We start from the raw sequence: 25,611 nt of genomic DNA on the forward strand, positions 1-25,611 counted from the left end.
GGACGCAAGCCTCCGAGGTTGGGGAGCAGTCACACAGGGAAGACATTTCCAAGGTCTGTGGTAAAGTCAAGAGACTTGCCTTCACATCAACATCCTGGAACTAAGGGCCATATACCACGCCCTACGTCAAGCGGAGACCCTGCTTCGCGACCAACCGGTTCTGATTCAGTCAGACAACATCACCGCAGTGGCTCTTGTAAACTGACAAGGCGGCACAAGGAGCAGGGTGGCGATGGTGGAAGCCACCAGAATTCTTCGCTGGGCGGAGAATCACGTAAGCGCACTGTCAGCAGTGTTCATCCCGGGAGTGGACAACTGGGAAGCAGACTTCCTCAGCAGACATGACCTCCACCCGGGAGAGTGGGGACTTCATCAGGAAGTCTTCGCACAGATTACAAGTCGGTGGGAACTGCCACAGGTGGACATAATGGCATCCCGCCTCAACAAAAAGCTACAGAGGTATTGCGCCAGGTCAAGAGACCCTCAGGCGATAGCTGTGGACGCCCTGGTGACACCGTGGGTGTTCCAGTCGGTCTATGTATTTCCTCCTCTTCCTCTCATACCCAAGGTGCTGAGGATAATAAGAAAAAGAGGAGTGAGAACAATCCTCATTGTTCCAGATTGGCCACGAAGGACTTGGTATCCAGATCTGCAAGAAATGCTCACAGAGGACCCGTGGCCTCTTCCTCTAAGACAGGACTTGTTGCAACAGGGGCCCTGTCTGTTCCAAGACTTACCGCGGCTGCTTTTGACGGCATGGCGGTTGAACGCCGGATCCTAGCAGAGAAAGGCATTCCGGATGAGGTCATTCCTACGCTGATAAAGGCTAGGAAGGACGTGACAGCTCAACATTATCACCGTATATGGCGAAAATATGTTGCTTGGTGTGAGGCCAGGAATGCTCCTACGGAGGAATTCCAGCTGGGCCGTTTCCTTCACTTCCTACAGTCCGGAGTGAATTTGGGCCTAAAATTGGGTTCCATTAAGGTCCAGATTTCGGCCCTATCCATTTTCTTTCAAAAGGAGTTGGCTTCTCTACCTGAAGTTCAGACGTTTGTAAAGGGAGTGCTGCATATTCAGCCTCCTTTTGTGCCTCCAGTGGCACCTTGGGATCTTAACGTGGTGTTAAGTTTCCTGAAAGCCCACTGGTTTAAACCACTTAAAACGGTGGAGTTGAAATATCTCACGTGGAAGGTGGTCATGCTATTAGCCTTGGCTTCGGCTAGGCGTGTGTCAGAGTTGGCGGCTTTGTCACATAAAAGCCCCTATCTGGTTTTTCCATGTGGATAGAGCAGAATTGCGGACCCGTCCACAATTTCTGCCGAAAGTGGTTTCATCTTTTCATATAAACCAACCTACTGTGGTGTCTGTGGCTACTACTGACTTGGAGGATTCTGAGTTGCTTGATGTGGTCAGGGCTTTGAAGGTTTATGTAGCCAGAATGGCTAGGGTCAGGAAAACAGAGTCGTTGTTTATCCTGTATGCATCCAACAAGCTTGGTGCTCCTGCTTCAAAGCAAACTATTGCTCGCTAGATCTGTAACACGATTCAGCAGGCTCATTCTGCGGCTGGATTGCCGCTGCCAAAATCAGTTAAGGCCCATTCCACTAGGAAGGTGGTCTCTTCTTGGGCGGCTGCCCGAGGGGTCTCGGCATTACAACTTTGCCGAGCGGCTACTTGGTCAGGTTCAAACACTTTTGCAAACTTCTACAAGTTTGATATGGAATATGCTGAATATGCTGCGCTATATAAGAAACTGTTAATAAATAAATAAATAAATACCCTGGCTGAGGAGGACCTCTTGTTTGCTCAATCGGTGGTGCAGAGTCATCCGCACTCTCCCGCCCGTTTGGGAGCTTTGGTATAATCCCCATGGTCCTTACGGAGTCCCCAGCATCCACTAGGACGTTAGAGAAAATAATATTTTACTTACTGGTAAATCTATTTCTCGTAGTCTGTAGTGGATGCTGGGCGCCCGTCCCAAGTGTGGGCTTCTTCTGCAATGCTTGTATATAGTTATTGCTTCAATAAGGGTTATGTTATGGTTGCATCAGGGTTTGACCTGATGCTCTGTCGTTTGTCATACTGTTAACTGGTTGTTTTCACATGTTATACGGTCTGATTGGTGTGGCTGGTATGAATCTTGCCCTGGATAACCAAAATCCTTTCCTTGTACTGTCAGCTCTTCTGGGCACAGTTTCTCTAACTGAGGTCTGGAGGAGGGGCATAGAGGGAGGAGCCAGTGCACACCAGAACCTAAATTCTTTCTTAAAGTGCCCATGTCTCCTGCGGAGCCCATCTATCCCCAGCATCCACTACGGACTACGAGAAATAGATTTACCGGTAAGTAAAATCTTATAATATATATACACACACACACACACACACACACACACACACACACTTCACAAATGCGCTGTATTGATTGTATTTACATAGATTATTCCAGGAAAACCCAATTGGATGTACTCTGTACACTGGAGAATATTAATTCCTGGGGTCCTAGAACAGATAACCCCTCACCAGATAATCACCAAAACAAGAGGCCCATGACCAATTAATAATAATAATAATAATAATAATAGTAATAATAATAATTAAAAAAAATATCGGTTTAATGTCACAGATTAAACACATAACGTTTAGTAAGACTTCTTTACAGACAGTTTTACAGTGTTTATACAAAGAATTTATTAAGTGAAAGTCAGTGAGAAATATCCAGTGTATGATGATTACTTAGACACTCCCTCACCTTAGCAATGTGTGAGCTCAAAAGGGAGTGTCTTTACAGACTGGGTTAATAGCTCATGACTGACAGACCCAACGCGTTTTGTCTACACAACTTCATCAGGGGTAACTTTTTAGGGGTGAAAAAAGGGTGATTTTTTTTTTTATAATTAATGGACAAAACCAAGTGTAGTAGAGGAGATTTTAATTACATAAGTACCTACCAATATTAAAAGTAGGAACAGAAAAGTACTTAATAGTGCGTATATAAAAGGTCATACGATAGCCTAAATGGAGAAATAAAGGACACACTATTTAAATGTGTTCACAACAGGGGGTTGAATGACATATATTTACGTCTTCTTCAGCTAGATAGACATACCTTGAGAAGGAAAAAATGTATCTCCTATATGGCTCTTAAAAATAGCTTGTAATCAAGCTCGTCTCAGAAGTGGTAATACCCATAAACTGATGTCCTTCAAACCACCTAATAAGGAATAGAGGGCAAGGTATAAAAAATATATAAAGACCAAACTGGAGTATAGAATTGACAAGCTCTAGGGCCACATACCTGAATATATTATGCTGCTTTAATCATCAGAAATGGTTTTACTCAGACTTGATGGAAAAATGTGTATATCTACAAGAACCAAAAATTGGCAATTAATTAACGTGGGGTATGTCAGCCATTATAATCCACACCAAAAATGTATAAGCATACATACCACAACAAAATAGCTGGTTTTATAAAAATCATATGGACATTGGAACTTCCAGTAACATTCACAAATGGATCTTTAAAAGTAAGAAAACATTACTTGAATTTAATATACACATAATGTAACAATATAGAGCTCTTAATGAGAACCTCTATAAACCTCAGCTGTAGCCCATAAAGATAAGTATGAGAAAAGAGCTTATATACTCACCAAGATAGCTTTAGCAGCACCCATACATGTGGAAGTTTCAGAATGATGTGCTGCTTCCTATAGCTGCTATTTAAACTCCCCAGTGATTACATCACTTCCTCTAGAGGCTGTAATGTGACTAGGAGGTCCAAAATCGATTCTGAACTCTAATTTACCATCCATTATGTTCACAAACAAAACCTATCTCGTGGTATATAAAGGAAATCTAGTTTAGATTAAAATAATCATTAATTTCAGGCCAGTACGGGCTTAAATAACCTACACCTGCTCAGAGACACGTACTTCCGGCATGCGTTCCACCTGGAACGCACAACGTCTCCTGACAGGTGAGTATAATAACTGTCAGGCTGTGTGTGTCAGGCTGTGTGTGTGTGTGTGTGTGTGTGTGTCAGGCTGTGTGTATGTGTGTGTATGTGTGTATATATATATATATATATAAAGAACGATAATCCTGCACTCTCATCAGAAAAAGGTTCATCAGCTCGTGGGTGCTCCTAATGGACCGGTTCGGCCCACACACATACAGGAAAGCTCCAAAGAATTTGGAAGGTGCACTCGCACTGAAAAGATATCGATAAATCTTCTTAAAATCACCACAGCTTTTTATTTGTCGACGTTTCGGTCTGATGACAGGCCTTTCTCAAGACAGGTGATGTATCATCTTCATCAATTCATCATCATAGACAAACAGTACATAATCTGCAAATACACAGTAATATACAGTCACAGACTATATGCCTCACCGGCCCCTATGGGAACTCGACAGTGACAATTATGGACCCATCACCAAAAATTCACCTATTTAAAAGTGTACCTAAGGGAAGTGGTCATCCTGGTTGCATTACCTGGGGTACAAAGAGGAATCCCCACCGGACGTCTCCTGTATCAGGACACTCATAAGTAGTCAATTTATTAAAAATATGAGGAACTACTTCCATCTGTTAAATAAATGAACAATTCTATCAGAGATCTGTGTCTGTGGCAGGCTATGGATGTCTAGGAAACGTTTTCTTATGGATGATTTGCATTTAACAATGGGGACTTCCGGGTTTTACGTCACTTCCGGTTAGCGTGGCTTAAATAGCCCATGTGTACACTGGGATAGCAAGCAGCAATGTCTGTGGCGTCCCATGGTTGATGTAAGTACTGACGGCTTATTTACTAATGACTTATTCTGCTGGCTTGATGATGGTATGCTTATGAGCATGTAGTGAGGACAGTTTTCCTTGATTGTGTGTTGATAGGTTGGACCCTGTAAAACTTTTGCAACTTGCACTATTGCTGCATTACAGTTATGGTTACTACAACAAGGTATGACATTTTTTCCTGGATGATCTAGATGTGTATATTGGTCTGGTGGAGATTAACAGATCTCTGATAGAATTGTTCATTTATTTAACAGATGGAAGTAGTTCCTCATATTTTTAATAAATTGACTACTTATGAGTGTCCTGATACAGGAGACGTCCGGTGGGGATTCCTCTTTGTACCCCAGGTAATGCAACCAGGATGACCACTTCCCTTAGGTACACTTTTAAATAGGTGAATTTTTGGTGATGGGTCCATAATTGTCACTGTCGAGTTCCCATAGGGGCCGGTGAGGCATATAGTCTGTGACTGTATATTACTGTGTATTTGCAGATTATGTACTGTTTGTCTATGATGATGAATTGATGAAGATGATACATCACCTGTCTTGAGAAAGGCCTGTCATCAGACCGAAACGTCGACAAATAAAAAGCTGTGGTGATTTTAAGAAGATTTATCGATATCTTTTCAGTGCGAGTGCACCTTCCAAATTCTTTGGAGCTTTCCTGTGTGTATATATATATATATATATATATATATATAAGATTTTACTTACCGGTAAATCTATTTCTCGTAGTCCGTAGTGGATGCTGGGGACTCCGTAAGGACCGTGGGGATAGACGGCCTCCGCAGGAGACATGGGCACTTTAAGAAAGAATTTAGGTTCTGGTGGCTGTGTTACAGTTCTGACGCTGATCGTGTCAGAGAGAGACAAACCTCCTCTGACACGAATAGCATCACTAATCCAAGCCGCACCTTCAGCTCTGACGCTGATCGTGTCAGAGGCAAACCCCCTCTGACCCAGATCGCTTCACTGATCCAAACCGCCCCACCGTACTCCTGATGCTAATCGCTTCGGAGATACCCGATGTCAGCTGACCGCTTCGCCTCCCTGGTCCTCCCCGGCCAGCAATCATGCCTATTTAAGGCGTCACGCCCCGGATAGAAAGCACATCCCAGCCTATACTGATTGGCTACATGAGACCACTGGAGGCACATCTCCATCAAGGTCACATGATATTATTGTCGAATCATAATAGAGTTGCTTAGAACTTCCACCAATTGTTCATGGAACGCAAACAGGAAATGAATGCGTTCCACTGTTGTTAGGTCAGAAATAACTGCAATATACTGTTTTTAGGGCTTTAGCTTTACAAATAGGTGTCTAAGAATGTAATACTGTCAAGCAAATACTTTTCAAAAACAGCATAATAATAATAATAATAATAATTAATAATAAATTTGACAATAAAGAACATAATTTACACAATTTACATAAACAACTTTCAAGGCTTACAGGAATACATGATAACATTGCATCCATTAATCAGCAAGATCACAACCTACATATCACATTTTCAATATGTCACGAATGACTAAACTCTACCCACAAACAACCTCACTTCCAGTGTCCCAAAAAGTATAATTGGGGAAATTTATATTGAGTGTTTTAGTGTTTACTTCTTATTACCCCCTAATAAACTATTTGTAAAATTATGTGAAAATAGTGATATATTATTAATGTTAAAACCTAAAGAGATCTCAATGATCTCATATTATTTAAATTAAATAATAAATCATATAAAGATCGCAACAATCTTTCTTCTAAACTAAGTGAATGCAATTCCCTTGACTATATCAGATCTTACAGAAATGACACAATGGGGTAAATTTACTAAGTTGGGAGTTCTATTTAAGATGGGATGTTGCCCATAGCAACTAATCAGGTTCCAGGTATTATCTTCTAGAAGGTGCTAGATAAATGAGAAGTAGAATCTGATTGGTTTGCAATGGGCAACATCCCATCTTAAATAGAACTCCCATCTTAGTAAATTTACCCCAATGTCTATACTCTCATTGAGTCCTTTAGGGGAAAGGGTGTTTAGAGTGAAAATCCAGAAGGATTCCCTCCTGGAAAGTGCACGTTCTCTATCTCCTCCTCTGGGTCCTAATTTCACCAATTCTAAAATGGTGAATTTGAAATCTTTAGTGTTCGAATTATGAACTTCGTAGATCCGGCACTCCAAGGATAAACTAGATTGTAGTTGCTCCGGTGCCCTATTACAGGGGACAGCGCCCCCACATATGCAGTAGCGGAAATGAAGCTGCACTCGGAGTCTCCTGATGAAGGGGGAACCCCCGAAATGTTGAAAATAAAAGCTTGATTGCTGTTTTGCACTGTTTATGGAGACTCCGAGTGTTGCTTCATGTCCGCTAAATATTATCCCAATTATCTTGGTCGGTCTCTGTTTAGGTTGCGTTGAGGTCATATTGCATCTTCGGTTGCCTGACATCTTTTGTCATGCTCCTCTCGGTTGTGGCCTTGAGTCTCGGCTTGACACTGCAGTTTCCGGAATTCTCAGCACTCCCTTGTCCATTTGGGAAGCTCTGGGACATCCCAGTGGTACTGAACTCCAGCGTCCCCTATGGATGATAGAGAAAACAGGATTTTGGTACTTACCGATAAATCCCTTTCTCTGAGTCCATAGGGGACGCTGCTCTCTTCCGGCGGTGTAATTATATCCCTGGTTGTCCCGGACCTGGTTACAAGCTTTCCTTGCGTTACTGTCCTTTTTTTCTTTTGTATGGTTATGATGTAAGCTTAAATTGCTCTGTTTTTACGGTGCCTGCCTTCAGTGTGACAAGTCATGGGTTCTTATCCTGGGTGTGAGGGCTAAGACTTGTGTGATGTAAAGTAAATAACAAGACATTGTGTGTATATATGTACATGCACTCACACACTTTATATGTCTGTGAGTTTCTGGGGTTCCTGTTTTACACAGATATCTCTTAATGGCTGTCTTGCTTACCTCCTCCTCTGTTAGTCATGTTGCCGTCTATCCTCAGTCACAGTTTCTTAACTGGTCTGCTAAGGGGTATACAGGAGTAGGAGCCAGTCACACAAACTAAAATTTTTAAAGTGCCGGCTCGCCTGATCACCCATCTATACCCCATGGTACAGAACTCCAGTGTCCGCTATGGACGAGAAAGGGATTTATCGGTAAGTACCAAAATCCTGCTTTTCCGATGTTAGTTTGGCTTTTTTGGGGGGTATGGACAGATTACCCATTTTTCACTTTTGGTTCCAATTTTTGTGACAATCCCGTTTTCGCTAACTTGCATATGAATAGAGAGAATCGCGGGAGTGCGCATACCTACGAAAAGTAAGTTTTTGCATCAAAAAAGACACGAAAATGGTAAAAACCGTCCATCGCTGTAAATTGCTGCTGTTTTGCCGCTAATTGAAAACCCCTCTAAGTATTAATAACCTTTAATTATTTTCAGCACAGATTGACACAATAGTGTGTTTAACTTAAAATTTACAGCTATATATTACCCCTTTCACACCGCACAAATAACCCAGTATCGACCCAGCATATTGCCGGGTCGACACGGGTCAGTGTGCGGTGTGAAAGTGCCATGTCTGATTTCCTGGGTCACCTGACCCGGTAATTCAACCCAGGTTATAAACAGTAAGGCTTCTAATTACTTGCTCATTGCCAAGGGTTTCATGTGCGGGGTGTCATGTTCGTTGCCAGGGGTTTCAAGCGCTGGGTGTCATGCTCGTTGCCAAGGATTTCATGCGCTGGGATCCATGTGCGTTGCCAGGGGTTTCATGCTCTGGGATGGGTGTCATGCTCGTTACCACGGTTAATGTTAGTTGCCTGGGGTAATGGTCATTGTCAGGAGTTTCATGCGCTGGGTGTCATTCTCGTTGCCATGGGTTTCATGCTCCGGGATCCATGTGCGTTCCCAGGGGTTTCATGCTCTGGGATGGGTGTTATGCTCGTTGCCAGGGTTAATGCTAGTTGCCAGGAGTGTGTAATGCTAGTTGCCTGGGGTAATGCTCGGTGTCAGGGTTGTGTACAGCCAGCCTCAGCCCTAGCAGCCAGCGCCAGCTCCCCTGCCCACCCCCTCACTCCCCCTCCTCCCTTTCATAAATGTTACCTACTCCGCTTTGGGGGCGGAGTTTTGTGAAGTGACGCCACAATGCAAACGCATAATTTCGTGAAATTCCGCCCCAAGAGCGGAATACTATTGACTGGGAGGAGGGAGAGCAATGACAGCAGTCGTGCCAGGGGAAAAGTGCCGCGGCGGGCGCCACGTGCAGTTGCACGTCTCACCCACTGGTAAAAACGGCACTGGATGGAGGGTGAGGCTTGTCCTCATTACTTTATTGTACATACTGAGGTTGCATCTAACTTGTCCTTAGCAATGAAATGGTTAACAGGTTTCCTATTTATCCCAACAGGTTTCTCTGACCAACAAATAATTTTTATTTCTCTGACGTCCTAGTGGATGCTGGGTACTCCGTAAGGACCATGGGGTATAGACGGGCTCCGCAGGAGACTGGGCACTCTTAAAAGAAAGATTAGGTACTATATCTGGTGTGCACTGGCTCCTCCCTCTATGCCCCTCCTCCAGACCTCAGTTAGTATCTGTGCCCGGCCTGAGCTGGATGCACCGTAGGGGCTCTCCTGAGCTTCCTAGAAAAGAAAGTATTTGTTAGGTTTTTTTATTTTCAGTGAGATCTGCTGGCAACAGACTCACTGCTACGTGGGACTGAGGGGAGAGAAGCGAACCTACCTGCTTGCAGCTAGCTTGGGCTTCTAAGGCTACTGGACACCATTAGCTCCAGAGGGATCGAACACAGGCCCAGTCCTCGGTCGTCCGGTCCCGGAGCCGCGCCGCCGTCCCCTTGCAGAGCCAGAAGAACGAAGAGAAGTTGAAAATCGGCGGCTGGAGACTCCGGTCTTCATTAAGGTAGTGCACAGCACTGCAGCTGTGCGCCATTGCTCCCTTAGCACACCACACACTCCGGCCACTGATGGGTGCAGGGCGCTGGGGGGGGGGGGGGGCGCCCTGGGCAGCAATTAGATTACCTTACTTGGCGAAAAGCACATAATACAGTCTGAAAAACTGTATATGTGCATTAACCCCCGCCATTAAAGTACATAAAAGGACAGAAGCCCGCCGCTGAGGGGGCCGGGCCTTCTTCCTCAGCACACCGGCGCCATTTTCTCTTCACAGCTCAGCTGGAAGGAAGCTCCCCAGGCTCTCCCCTGCAGTATCCTGGTACACAAAGGGTAAAAAAGAGAGGGGGGGCACATAAATTTAGGCGCAAAACTGTGTATATAAGCTGCTATAGGGGAAAAATCACTCAGTATAGTGTACATCCCTGTATTATATAGCGCTGTGGTGTGTGCTGGCATACTCTCTCTCTATCTCTCCAAAGGGCCTGGTGGGGAAACTGTCTTCAAATAGAGCATCCCCTGTGTGTGTGGTGTGTCGGTACGCGTGTGTCGACATGTCTGAGGTAAAAGGCTCCTCTAAGGAGGTGATAGAGCGGATGTGTGTGGGAGGGTGTCTCCGTCGACAACGCCGACACCTGTTTGGATATGTGTAAGTGCTGAGGTAAAATTATTGCACAAAAGGTTAGGGAACAGAAAGGAAATCTACCCTGGTCTGTCCCTATGTCACAGAGTCCTTCAGAGTCTCTCTATGTTCACTATCCAAAATAACAAAGTATCGACACGGAGTTTAACTCCACTGTCGACTACGATAATGCAAAGTTACAGCCAAGAGGGCTAACAGATATTCAATATATGATTATTGGAATAAAAGATGATTTGCATATCACTGATGACTCATCTGTCCCTGACACGAGAGTGCACATGTTAAGGGGAAGAATGCTGAGGTAAATTTCCCTCCTCTCATGAGGAAAAAGAGCGTGAATCTCCAGACAAGAGACGGCAGCTTCCCACAAGAGAATTCTCAGGCTGGATCCTTTCCCCACTAGGGCCAGGATGTGTTGAGAATCTTCCCCTTGGGTGTCCTGTTTGCACTAGCTATTCTCAGGGATCCTGCAGATAGTGTGCACATTCTAGTATACTACCCAGACCGGCGATTGTGTCGGCATGGGTTTATAGCGCCGTGGCAGCGTAGACAGGTACCTTATCAGCAGAGATTGAGACCCTAGTATGCATATAAATATTTTAAGATGCTGTCTTAAGTGATAGATATATAATTATAAAGCATGCCCAAAGGGACATGAGTATACTGGGTCCTAGAGACAAAAGCTATGTCGATTTCTGCTTGACGTGTCCTGTAGAATATACATTGGACAGATGATGCCGACTTAAGAGGCATATGGAAGGCTGAGGATTGTGTGGAGAAAGGTTCTCGGGCCTGGTCTCCACAGCTATAGCTGGTAATTCTGATATTTTGCCTTATATTCCTGCACAGCCTAGGAAAGCACGACATTATTAAATGCAGCTTTTCGAATAAAGAAACAAAGTCTGAGGTGCGTCCTTTCTTGTCAGAGCCGGGGGCAGAGGAAAGAAGCTGTACAACACAGCTAGTCCCCAGGAACAGAAGTCCTCCCCGGCCTCTACAAAAATCCACCGCATGTCGCTGGGGCTCCACAGGCGGAGCTAGGCCCGGTGGGGACACGCCTTCGTAAGTTCAGCCACAGGTGGGTTCACTCCCTGTTAGATCCCTGGGCAATAGAAATTGTATCGCAGGGATACAGGCTGGACTGTGAGAAGATGCCCCCTCACCGAGGACCCGGCGGGCTTCCCCCCAAGAGAGGGAGCCAGTGTTAACTGCAATTCGTAAATTGTATCTTCAACAGGTGGTGGTCAAGGGTCCCCTCCTTCAACAAGAGGGTGTTATTATTCGACCATGTTATAATCCCGAAACCAGACGGTTCGGTTAGACCCATATTGTATTAAAATCCCTGAACATATACCTGAAAAGGTTCAGGTTCAAGATGGAATCGCTAAGAGCGGTCATTGCAAGCCTGAAATGAATCGGGACATAAGGGATGCATACCTTCGTGTCCCCATTTATCCACCTCATCAGGCGTACCTCAGAATTGCGGTACGGGATTGTCATTACCAATTTCACCAAGGTAATGACGGATATGATGGTGCTCCTGCGGAAGAAAGGTGTCACTATTATCACATACTTGGATGATCTCCTCATAAAAGCGAGATCAAGAGAGCAGTTGCTGGACAGCGTATCACCTTCTCTGGAAGTGAAACGGCAACACGACTGGATTCTATATATTCCGAAGTCGCAGTCGGTTCCTACAACTCATCTGCCTCGCCTAGGCATGATCCTAGACACAGACAGAAGAGGGTTTATCTCCCGATAGAGAGAGCTCAGGAGCTCATGACACTGGTCCACTGGTCAGGAATCCATTGAAAACCAAAACAGGTGTCAGTGCATCACTGCACTCGAGTCCTGGGAAGGATGATGGCATCATACGAGGCCATCCCCTTCGGCTGGTTCCATGCAAGGACAATGGAACTTACTGGACAAGTGGTCCGGATCACATCTTCAGATGCATCGGTTAATCACCCTATCCCCCAGGGCCAGGGTGTCTCTCCTGTGGTGGCTGCGGAGTGCTCACCTTCTCGAGGGCCGCAGATTCGGCATTCAGGACTAGGTCCTGGTGACCACGGATGCAAGCCTCCGAGGGTGGGGGGTAGTAACACAGGGAAGAAAATTCCAAGGTTTGTGGTCAAGCCAACAGACTTGCCTTCACATCAATATCCTGGAACTAAGGGCCATATACAACGCCCTAAGTCAAGCGGAGTTCCTGCTTCGCGACCAACCGGTTCTGATCCAGTCAGACTGCAGGGGCTCATGTAAACCGCCAGGGCGGCACAAGGAGCAGGGTGGCGAGGGTAGAAGCCACCAGAATTCTTCGCTGGGCGGAGAATCAAGTAAGCGCACTGTCAGCAGTGTTCATTCCGGGAGTGGACACGACCTCTACCCGGGAAAGTGGTGACTTCATCAGGAAGTCTTCACGCAGTTTTGCAAATTGATAGAAACTGCCTCAGGTGGACTACATGGCGTCCCACCTCAATAAAAAGATAAAAAAGGTTTTACGCTGGGTCAAGGGACTCTCAGGCGATAGCTGTGGTCGCACTAGTAACACCGTGGGTGTTCCAGTCGGTCTATATATTCCCTCCTCTTCCTCTCAGACCCAAGGGCTGAGAATTGTAATAAACGGAGGAGTGTGAACAATATTCTTTGCTCCGGATTGGCCAAGAAGGACTCCATACCCGGAACTGCAAGAAATGCTCTCAGAGGACCCATGGCCTCTGCCTCTCAGTCAGGACATGTTGCAACAGGGACCCTGTCTGATCCAAGACTTACCGCGGCTGCGTTGGACGGCATGGCGGTTGAACGCCGGATCCTAGCGGAAAAGGGCATTCCGGATGCAGTTATTCCTATGCTGATAAAGGCTAGGAAAAATGTGACAGCAAGACTTTTTCACTGTATATGGCGAAAATAGGTTGCTTGGTGTGTGGCCGGGAAGGCCCTACAGAGGAATTCCAGGGGGGGTCGATTCCTGCACTTCCTACAGTCAGGAGTGACTATGGGCCTAAAATTAGGATACATAAAGGCCAAGATTTCGGCCCTATCCCTTTTTCTCTCAAAAAAGAACTGGCTTCACTGCCTGAAGTTCGGACGTTGTTACAGGGGTGCTGCATATTCAGCCCCTTTTGTGCCTCCAGTGGCACCTTGGGATCTTAACGTGTGTTGGATTCCTAAAATCCCACTGGTTTGAGCCACTTAAGACCGTGGAGCTAAAATATCTCACGTGGAAAGTGGTCATGCTTTTGGCCTTAGCTTGGACTAGGCGTGTGTCAGAATTGGGGGCTTTGTCATGTAAAAGCCCATATCTGATCTTCCATATGGAAAGGGCAGAATGGAGGACTCGTCCCCAATTTCTCCCTAAGGTGGTATCATCGTTTCATTTGAACCAACCTATTGTGGTGCCTGCGGCTACTAGGGACTTGGAGGATTCCAAGTTGCTGGACGTAGTCCGGGCCCTGAAACTTTATGTTTCCAGGACGGCTAGAGTCAGAAAAACTGACTCGCTATTTATCCTGCATGCACCCAACAAGCTGGGTGCTCCTGCTTCAAAGCAGACTATTGCTCGCTGGATCTGTAGCACGATTCAGCTTGCACATTCTGCGGCTGGACTGCCGCATCCTAAATTAGTAAAAGCCCATTCCACGAGGAAGGTGGGCTCTTCTTGGGCGGCTGCCCGAGGGGTCTCTGCTTTACAACTTTGCCGAGCTGCTACTTGGTCGGGTTCAAACACTTTTGCAAAATTCTACAAGTTTGATACCCTGGCTGAGGAGGACCTTGAGTTTGCTCATTCGGTGCTGCAGAGTCATCCACACTCTCCCGCCCGTTTGGGAGCTTTGGTATAATACCCATGGTCCTTACGGAGTACCCAGCATCCACTAGGACGTCAGAGAAAATAAGAATTTACTCACCGGTAATTCTATTTCTCGTAGTCCGTAGTGGATGCTGGGAGCCCGTCCCAAGTGCGGACTCTCTGCAATACATGTATATAGTTATAAAGGGTTATTGTATGAGCCATCTGTTGAGAGAGGCTCAGTTATTGTTCATACTGTTAACTGGGTATAGTTATCACGAGTTGTACGGTGTGATTGGTGTGGCTGGTATGAGTCTTACCCTGGATTCCAAATCCTTTCCTAGTAATGTCAGCTCTTCCGGGCACAGTTTCCCTAACTGAGGTCTGGAGGAGGGGCATAGAGGGAGGAGCCAGTGCACACCAGATATAGTACCTAATCTTTCTTTTAAGAGTGCCCAGTCTCCTGCGGAGCCCGTCTATACCCCATGGTCCTTACGGAGTACCCAGCATCCACTACGGACTACGAGAAATAGAATTACCGGTGAGTAAATTCTTATTTTTTTTTAGATCTCCCATTTAAAGATTCCTTCAAAAGTAGGCAGCCCTCATCCCTTTTTTTTCACACCTTAGAAGCTCACAATTTGGAATTTACTTCTTTTTTAGGAATGACATTTTTTTTGTGAATGTTAAATTAATTTATAGTACATCCCGTAAAAAAAAGAGATAAGTATTTGAAATTAATAGAAATGGAATTATTAACTCTGTATCCTTTCTAGACCATATTTAATTCAGCAATCTGTGTCAGCTATTTCAGCTATTACAGCCAGTTGTGTTTTGGTGATAAGTATCTTTGCACACCACAGTTGGAGTGATATTTGCTCATTTCCCTTTGCAGATTTGCTGGATTTGGCTCATGTTTGTTTGGGTGCGATGGTAGACAACAAGCTTGAGGTCTTGCCACAGAGGTTTGATAAGATTAAGGACAGGACTTTTCCTTGGTCACTTTGTGACTTCTACTTTTTTTCATTAGAAGCCACTCCAGTATTGCTCTTGCTGTGTGCTCTGATTCATTGTGCTATTTAAAGAGAAGCTTTCTGCTCCATTTGAGTCTCTTGGTAGAGAATAGTAGATTTTTGTCTGTCATGTACACCAATTTGTTCCATTGATATTGTAAAAGTTTCCAGTTCTTACCACCAAAAAGCATCTCCATAACATGTTACCACCTGGTGTGCATTGCTTGATTTGTACCAAAAGTCCCTCTTAACATTCAGGCTATAAATTCTCATGTCAGTCTCGTCAGAGAAGACTCCCTTACCCAGGTCTGCGGTATCTTTTAGCTGGTGTTTAAAAGGTTCCGGTATGAAAGATAGATAGTGTCTAGTTAGACAGTCAATAGATAGACATCATATGTTAGACAGACATTAGGTCGACAGGGTCAAAAGTTCGACAGGGTCAAAAGGTCGACATGAAAAAGGTCGACATGAAAAAGGTAGACACCATGTTTTTTGCATTTTTGTGGTTTGTGTGGATAGTTTTGTCATCTGGGACCCTAATTGTAGAAAGGCATACCCTCGCGGGGCTCGCCACGCTTCGGGCTCGGTGGCTCGCTACGCTCACCACAAGGTTTATGACCAACTCTGTGCTGACATGGATAGAGAAAGTATGAAATAGTCCAAAAACAGGTTACATTTAAAAAAAACACATTTGTCTATCTTTTTTATGTCGACCATTTTCATGTCGACCTTTTGACTTGTCGACCTTTTTCATGTCGACCTTTTGACCCTGTCGACCTAATGTCTGTCTAATATATGGTGTGTATATATTGACTGTCTAACTAGACACTGTCTATCTATCAAACGGATAGGGTTTAAAAATCTGTACGTTGGTAAGAACAGGGCCAACCTCGGAGACTGGGAGCTGCTTGTGCAGCCAAGAGAGAGATCTCAGGATCCAGACACCATTGCCATGGTGTGCCTGTGCGTTTCAAATGCCACGGCTGATGTTTAGCCACAGTCTAGCCCTGGGCAAGGATATGAGTTTTCATTCAGCCAGGTCGTCTTCTTCTTGTGATCTTCTTACAAACTCCTTTTGAGGAATAAATTGACATGTACATTACTGTATTTTCCATCATTACTCCAACGTCTTTAGCTTGCTCAGTGTCACATTTGGCCAGGTAAGTGTAGTGGCCTGATCTTAGCTCTATACAGTTGTCTGCTCTGAGGGATGTGCAATGCCTTTGCACAATAGTGTTGTACTCCCAGGATTTATCAGATTTTATATAGCACTCAATATTTTGTTACATTTTATGTATTTGTACCGACCATATCCTATTATATTATACTTATCTGTCAACTGTTTTTCTATCCATTAGGCTGTATCAAAGATGGTCTGGCAGAGTGTGCAGTCTGGATATCTAATGCTACAATGAGGACACACACACGGGGAGCTCCCACTGTGTTTTTTATATACCTGCTTTGTTGCATTGTCGTTCATGGCACAGAAGAGAGTATCAATGCACAAATCCCATTCCTCAATGCAAAATATGAGGGTTATCCTATGCTGTACTTCTCAAAAGGCGAAGTGGAGGAGCTGCGTGCCCAAGCAGAGGGCAGCCATCAACATATTGCCACACGCATTAATGAGGCAGTTCACATTATGCTGACCAACCCCACAGAGTACCTTCCACCCTGGGAACCTAAAGATTTTTCAGCCAGATGGAATGAAATTTATGGCAACAACTTGGGAGCATTGGCAATGTTCTGTGTCTTGAATCCTGACAACACCGAAGCACTTGGCTTGGCAAGAGAGTATATGGAAAGAATGGCAGCTCAGCCTAGTTGGTAGATTTTTTTCTTTCTTTTCTTTTTATATATAGATTTTATTTTAATTCACATTATAGTGGTGTTGTTATCCTAAAACAAGCAATTGTCCTGTCCAGTTGTTGATAGAATATTAGTAGCGTCAGGTCACTGACCATAACAGTGCTGCTATAGCACTAGAATTGGCCAAACAAATGGTCATAATACTGTAGTTCTGGAGTCTGGAACATCTGCAGCTTCCAATACACCCCTGCATCTGCTGTTAAATCGGATTTATGTGTACGTTACACAGATTACGGCATTGAATCAGAGTTGTCCAGGATGCTAAAAATTTAGAGGTGACTATTTTGGGAATTTAAGGGATCCTGGACATGGGAATCCATTTTAGAGAGAAGTGACAGTTTCTAAAAAGTAAATTATATCAGGAAGTTACTTAATATAGGGTAAGAGTTCTGATTTTGGTAAAACATTAATGCTAGATACCAGGAAATCTGCATAATTCTATAATCCATGGGCCTAGATTTAGTAAATGTGGATTATACAAATCAACAATTCTTTTCATGTTGGCCCCAGATACAGAAAATAAAATAAATAAATGCAAAACCAGTTGAATTTTCATATAGTATTATAATTAACCCTGATGTTGGATAAAGAGAAACAATTTGAATTCATAAGTACATAAAAATGTCACTCAGGCTACGCATACCTGTATGTTTATAAAACGCTTATTACAATATATTCATAGACACTGTATCTTAAATGTCTGTATTGATTATACTGGATGTGATGTTATTTCTTATAAACTACTAAATTAAGGTGTTTTCCCTGTGTTAAGTGTTATCAAAAGAAATTAATAATAATATACTCTCCCCACTTTATTAGTGGTAAATTATATATATATATATATATATATATATTTCTTCTCTTTGATATAATGAGACTTAAAGAGAGGGAGGCAATCATGAGACCGCACGTCTGGATCCCGGCGGCCACAATGCAGCCGCCGGAATCCTGACAGGCAGTGAAATGCTGCCGCCGGAATACCGGCTCCACAGGCCTTTTCCCTCTGGTATCTGGACTCCAGGTCGACAACAAAAATGTCGACACACCTTAGGTCGACGTCAATTGGTCGACACACCTTAGGTCGACATGGACACAAGGTCGACAGGAACAAGGTCGACATGGAAAAAGGTCGACATGCGTTTTTCACAATTTTTTTCTTTTTTGGAACTTTTTCATACTGAACGATCCATGTGGACTACGATTGGAACGGTAATCTGTGCCGAGCGGAGCGAAGGCACCATACCCGAAGCATGGCGAGCGAACGCGGTGCACTAATTGGGGTTCCCGGTCACTCTACGAAGAAAACGACACCAAAAAAACATAAAAAACTCATGTCGACCTTTTTCCACGTCGACCTTTTGTCCATGGCGACCTTTTGTCCATGTCGACATAAGGTGTGTCGACCAATTGGCATCGACCTAAGGTGTGTCGACCTTTTTGTTGTCGACCTGGAGTCCCAGACCCGGCGAGGGCAGCGTGGCCGGGATCCCGCTGTTGGGATCATGACAGCCGGGCCGCCGGTAAAACGTATGTATTCCTAAAGAACTACTCACATACTTTTACTGTCCACCACTGCGTGGTAATTTTTATATTGCAATCATCCGCTACGATGAGTAATAATGATACGGTAATGATATAGTAGACAGTTTTACATTTACATTTGAGCTTACAAAATAGTGATTTTGTATCTACCCTCACTAATTGCTCCTGTGCTGATTTGACATACAAAGCAGCATTGATTTAAATCTCAGACTATAAATATATATAGTTACATGTGGTAATAACCTCCGTGCAGGACGTGTGGGGTATTCTCCTGCATAGCTTATAATGGGTCATTCCGACCCGATCGCTCGCTGCAGTTCTTTGCAGCGCAGCAATCAGGTTGGAACTGCGCATGCGAAGGCCATCGTTGCCTAGCGATCGCCTCTGTGTGGTCGCTGGGCGGGAGGGGGCGGCACAGCGGCATTTGGCCGCCGCTTTCGGGACGCGGTCTGGCCAACGCAGGTGTGGCCGGGGCGCAGCGGCTGCGTGACATCACACGCAGCCGCTGCGACAAGTAACTCCCGGCCAGCCGCAGGAGCTGCGCTGGCCGGGAGTTACTCTTCAAGTACAAAAACATCGCCGCTGTGCGATGCTTTTGTACTTGTGAGGGGTGGGCCGGACTGACATGCGGGGCGGACTAGCCCTGTGTTAGGCATCCCCCCGCATGTCTGGGAAGATGATCGTAGCTGTGCTAAATTTAGCACAGCTACTATCAACTCGGAATGACCCCCATAATCAGAGGCACCAAGAGCTCAGCTCTCTCTAGGTACTGGAAGCATGGCCAAATCCAAGAGTGTGTGGATGAGTGAAATGCTGAGAAGGTAGTGCTGTGTAGCAGTGTGGGAAGGAGGCACAAATGTGTAATAAAACTTATCATGTAAATTCAATTCCATATACGTTAAATATGGTAGGTATACATTGTTACATACAGGGGTAAATTTACTAAGATGTGAGTTCTATTTAAGATAGGATGTTGCCCATAGCAACCAATCAGATTATCCTTACCTTTCATCTAGCACCTTGTAGAATATAATACCTGGAATCTAATTGGTTGCTATGGGCAATATCCCATCTTAAGTAGAACTCCCATCTTAGTAAATTTACCCCACAGTGTTAAATAGTCATCTAAAATTGCATTACTTTATTTCAAAAAAGGCGTGCGATGCTAGCAGAGTCTCGTGGGAACTGGTGCGCAGAGAGGGGCTGAAAGGCGCGTCTGCAGCAGTCGTGTATGAGGACACATCTGTATGTGGGAACTGCAGTCTGAGTGCCTGGCACAGATGTGTAGCATGGAACTCACATTGTTAATATATGAATATCCTTTTGCTAAATTAATTGCTAGATATATTTTTGGACAAATGGAACAGGCAGATCTCTCCTTTTCCTTTCACAAGAGGTTTTAGCTGTGGGCCTAATTCAGACCTTTTCGCAAAAGCAAAATCTTTCTCAAATAGGCAAAACCATGTGCACTGCAGGTGGGGCAGATGTAACGTGCAGAGAGTTAGATTTGGGTGGGTTGTATTCAGTGGCGGATCCAGGGGGGGGCACGCGGGCCCGTGCCCCCCTTGTCATGTCTGGCACTTTAAAAAACAACAACAGAGCAGTCCCTTTTAAAAAGAAGCGGCGGCGCAGACGGCGCCCGCCGCGATGAAGGGTCTGGCGGCGGCGGCAGAGCCGGATTAAGGGGGGGGAAGGGGGGGGCCTGGGGGTTAGTACCCCGGGCCGCCCAATCTAAAAGGGCCCCCCGCCGCAGATCGGATCTCTCTTCAATCCGATCTGCGGCGCTGCACTTACGTGTCCCGGCTCCCCAGCACCGCTGCCCTGTCCCTGACGTCCTCCTTCTTCAGTGCAGCCTGCGACACGCCAATGACTGAGCCGCAGGCTTGCTGAGCCGGACAGCAATTGGACAGCTGAGCCGTCGCTCAACTGCCCTGACTAAGAGTGCTCTAAGAGCGGTAGTCAGGGCAGCTGAGCGGCGGCTCAGCTGTCCAATTGCTGTCCGGCTCAGCAAGCCTGCGGCTCAGTCATTGGCGCGCCGCAGGCTGCACTGAAGAAGGAGGAGAGATGCGTGGAGCCCCGGAGGCTGTAGCTAATGTAAGGCTGGCTAAATTTTAATATTTTAATATATTTTATTCTTGGTCATATGTTTATATATATATATATATATATATATATATATACTCTGTAATCAAATAAAAAAGAAGGAGCGCTCTTGTGAGGCCACGCACACCTTCATGGGGCCGCACGCCTTCGGCATGCACAAGGTCCCCCCCCTGTCATTTTTTCCTGGATCCGCCCCTGGTTGTATTGTTTCTGTACAGGGTAAATACTGGCTGCTTTATTTTTTATACTGCAATTTAGATTTCAGTTTGAACACACCCCACCCAAATCTAACACTCTCTGCACATGTTACATATGCCCCCCCCCCCCCCCCCCCCCCCCCCTTGCAGTGCATATGGTTTTGCCCATTAGAAAAAAATATGTTATATAATGGGGTTGATACTAATACTTCTAAAAGGGAAAAGAGATTTTGCCCATAGTACCTTATCAGATTGTAGCTAATTAGAATTTGATTGTTTGTTATGGCCACACTTCCACTTTTCCTTGGAGGGGACACATGAATAACAGGAATAGCGCAAAGTCAAAGAATGATGAGTCCCAGACCACCGTGTTGTGAAATAACAACAAAATGTTATTAAGTCCTGACGACTTCCAGCATAGTAAGCTGAACAGTTAAAGCAGTACTTAGCCAACTTTCCCCTGCACAATACTTTCAGCAGATGTTTTATGTTAGAAGTGAACCCATTCTCTACCAGCAAAAGATTCTTAATGGTTGCAGTAGACATGATTATCTGTCCTCAACATCTCCAGATGTCACCGCATTAGAAACACATCACATACTCAGCATTGCTGGATGCAGTGGTTCCACAACATGTTTGTCCGTTCACACAATCGTCATACAAGGGACTCACACAGCTTTCAAGGGACTTCAGATTTGAAGTTCCTAGTGCACCATCTTCCTTGCACATGGGCACCTCCCAAAATGGGCCCCCTCTCCTTACACCCTCCTGCATTGACTTTCTTCTATTCAGGCATAGCAACTGCCATCCCAATATCCAGGGATCTTCAACCCAGTCTTTATCCCGATATCCAGGGACCTTCCAACTTACATGCTGGCTACTTTCTGCAGACATAGGTGGGTCATTCCGAGTTGATCGCAGCCAGCAACTTTTAGCTGCTGCTGCGATCAATAGTCCACATCTATGGGGGAGTGTATTTTAGCTTAGCAGGGCTGCGATAGCTTGTGCAGCCCTGCTAAGCTAAAAACATTTCACTCAAAACAAGACTAGGCCTATACCTACTTACCCTGTGTGATGGATCCAGCGATGATGGGCCTGGCTTTGACGTCACTCCTCTGCCCTCCGTTGTCCTGGACATGCCTGCGTTTTACTCACTACTCCCCGAAAACGGTCTCCAACGGTCCCGATCCAATCTGCCACGCCTCCTTCCTGTCAATCTTCTTAGCGGTCGCCTCAGCGACCGCTTCCGTCGGTAGCCGCGACGTAACCCGACGACCTCTGTCGCCGGGCAATGTCGTGCACGCGCACAGCGGCCGCCGCGCATGCGCATTCCGCACCCGTTCGCAGCGCAGCGAAAAACCGCTGCGTGCGAACGGGTCGGAATGACCCCCGTTACTTTCACAGCTGGACTCTCCCACACATTACAGATACTTATATCTCCCATAGATATATGCTTTGCTGTCACACAGAAGCTCTCCGCTCTATCCATATTAACAAGTGGATATTGCATTTCTTTATTTGCTGTTACCTCTTTGATGCAGCTTTAGATTTGTTTACTTGCAATTGTACTTGAAATGAAGGAGTGATGTCCCTATTGTATATGGGGTCTGATTAGCCTGATGGACTAGCTGTCTGATATACATATTGATTCTACCTGGTGGACCCTATTGTCTGATATATCTTTTTAATACATTATTGTATCAAGTTTGTACCACTATAGAGATTAACCCCTGATGAAGTCTCATGTGGAGACTAAACGAGTACCATCGACAATTCCAGTTGACCCATGCTTACGAAGGATATACGTGGCTGCAGACGCAGCGGCGCCATGTTTTTAATCGCAGCTGATAACACGACTGCGTTTTCCCAACCACTCCCCACAAACACCATGTAACCTCCCACAAATGATCACTTCCTGGCAATCACTATGTGATCGCACTTTGCTGGGCCTGCAATCGCATTGTGAACGCAATTTGGCCTTTGTACACATGCAATGCAGTAGCAGCACATGCGCAGTCATCCGATAATCTGTTGATTTGCGAACTTGCAGTTTTGCAACTGAAGTTGAATAGGCCCTCAGTGCACCCTGTCAATACTTTGTCTAGGGATATCTTTTTCTAGTCTTGCTAACAGAAGACTTTTTGAGAGGAGCAGCCAGAATTTCATTCATATATGCAGGCTAAGGGTTATTTTTTGGAACAAATAAATGTATATAAACAGTGTAGTGTAGATCTGGCACTCACTGTAAGAAGGAAAATGTTGATTACATTGAAAAACAGGTGTATGACATTACGTGAGCGCCGCCTTCCTTGCTTGTATTATACAGACCCATCCACCCTCTTGCCATAAAATGAAAACCACTGTCAGGTGAAGTGTTTAGCACTGATTATCTCGGTACAGTGGCACATGTCAAGGGGATCAGTACGAAATCCCGGCGGTCGGAATCCTGACCGGCACAATCCCGACAGAGGGGCGAGCGCAACGCAGGCCCTTGCGTGCTCGCTGCGCTCGCCATGCTGCAGGCAATTTATTTTCCCTCTGTGGGTGTCGTAGACACCCACAGAGGGAGAATATGTCGGGATTGTGCTGGTCGGGATTCCGGTGTCGCGATTGCAAGCCACACCTCTGTTTTTGTCATTACGGGGGCATGAACATCGCTCAGAGAGCTGCTGGTCATGCCCCCTGTCCCTCTCTGCCGTGAATAGACGCTGTGCGCATGCGCACAGCATCTATTCACCGCTGCTCTGCTCAGAGCAGCGAGTGACGGGGGGGATTTCCCAAATGCCCCCACCGTGGGACACTGCGTCCCGCTGGTGGGATAATGGGACAGACCATAAAAAACGGGACTGTCCCGCCAGAATCTGGACAGTTGGGGAGGTATGACAATATGAGGCAGGTGGCTTTAATGTTATTGCTGAGGGGGAAGGTGTGTGTGTGTGTGTGTGTGTGTGTGTGTGTAATATTTATTATACAGGTTGAGTATCCCATATCCAAATATTCCGAAATACGGAATATTCCGAAATACGGACTTTTTTGAGTGAGATAGTGAAACCTTTGTTTTCTGATGGCTCAATGTACACAGACTTTGTTTAATATACAAAGTTATTAAAAATATTGTATTAAATGACCTTTAGGCTGTGTGTATAAGGTGTATATGAAACATAAATGAATTGTGTGAATGTACACACACTTTGTTTAATGCACAAAGTTATAAAAAATATTGGCTAAAATGACCTTCAGGCTGTGTGTATAAGGTGTATATGTAACATAAATGCATTCTGTGCTTAGATTTAGGTCCTATCGCCATGATATCTCATTATGGTATGCAATTATTCCAAAATACGGAAAAATCCGATATCCAAAATACCTCTGGTCCCAAGCATTTTGGATAAGGGAGACTCAACCTGTAATATAAATAGGCAAACTCTCTCCATTTCTGGCAGGGATGCACTCATAACATGGTTATCTGCTCCCAGGATGACTTCTCCATAACCGTACTCTGTCGGGTTCTCTCTCTAGCTGCAGCGGTTCTCTAACTCTGTTAGCAGCAACCTCACTGCCATCTTTTCTCTTGCCTATGGGGCTTATTAAAACGTGAACATTTGTCAATAGGGGGCTTCCCTTTCTCCTCTTATATATAGGGGCATTTTCCACAGATCTCCTTATCTTACAGTGGAGGCTCTCTCTTCGAATAACTGGTACTCTTATGACAGCGCCATGCACCCCACCAAGTGCCTGAACATAGGACCGCCTCCACGCACGAATCCCAGTCCCTACTAAATTGACTGACAATAGATTTAGTGCCCCACATGACTCACAGCTGATCCGGATGGGATGCATTTGTGCCCCCAGCTCGGACATGCCTACTGAGTCACGTGGCTAACTTGTGTCACTGCATTATCACTGCTAGACCTGTGCCTCTTTCTACTCTCTCAGTGCCTCATTAGTAGTTTTGAGAAAATGCTGTTCAAGGTTGCAAACTGGACAGTTTGGGATGACAGATCCTTCTGACAAGCCCATTCATAAAGATCCTATTCATATTAAGCTCAGATTTATTTATGTTTTTTTTTACTTTTGGGGGGGGGGGGGGGGTGTTTGTTTTGCTATGTAAATCTCATCAATATTAGATAATGAAGAAACTTGATCCACTAACAGCTCGTCTCATCTCTGGGTCTTCGGCCCTGGAAGGTCATAGCTTATTGTCTTCATTGCCAACTTTTTGACTCTGTAGACCAGCCATTCCCAACCACGGTCCTCAAGGCACACTAACAGTGCATGTTTTAGTGATATCCAGGCTTGAGCACAGGTGACTTAATTAGTAGCTCAGTTATTTTGATTTAACCATCTGTGCTGCAGCCTGGATAGCACTAAAACCTGCACTGTTGGTGTGCCTTGAGGACCGTGGTTGGGAATGCCTGCTGTAGACTGACTGAAGACCTACACAAATAGGAGTATAGGTGGACACATTTTCAAAAGGGACGATTTTAATAAACATTTTTTTTGATCCGATGACTATTTTAAATGTCATAATATAAAGCTATAACCCCAGAGCTGCCATGTGTACGTCTTCCAGTGGTATCAGAGGATGTGATGCTGTAGAGATTTCTGTTCAGACTTTGAAAGTGCGAGCATTAATCAGGGTACTGTAATATTGTTTATGAGCACTGTTCTTAGCTACTTAATATAATTGTAAATGCATGTTTTCAAAGAATGGGGCAGATGTATTAACCTGGAGAAGG

The 25,611-nt window shown here is 45.1% G+C and overlaps 1 protein-coding gene across 5 annotated transcripts in view; it reads left to right on the top strand.

Moving 5' to 3' along the window:
- DSE (dermatan sulfate epimerase) overlaps positions 1 to 25,611 on the top strand; it is a 162,460-nt gene that overhangs the window by 63,919 nt on the left and 72,930 nt on the right. For 4 of the 5 annotated variants that reach the window (XM_063917170.1, XM_063917171.1, XM_063917169.1 and 1 more), the window contains exon 2: positions 16,520 to 16,988. In XM_063917170.1, the coding sequence (XP_063773240.1) occupies positions 16,573 to 16,988 (416 nt within the window). In that variant the 5' untranslated portion in view covers positions 16,520 to 16,572. Of the gene's footprint in view, positions 1 to 16,519; positions 16,989 to 25,611 lie in introns of those variants that run through there. The other variant, XM_063917172.1, reaches the window with a different exon arrangement.

Source organism: Pseudophryne corroboree, chromosome 4, assembly GCF_028390025.1.
Source record: "Pseudophryne corroboree isolate aPseCor3 chromosome 4, aPseCor3.hap2, whole genome shotgun sequence".
Taxonomy (NCBI): domain Eukaryota; kingdom Metazoa; phylum Chordata; class Amphibia; order Anura; family Myobatrachidae; genus Pseudophryne; species Pseudophryne corroboree.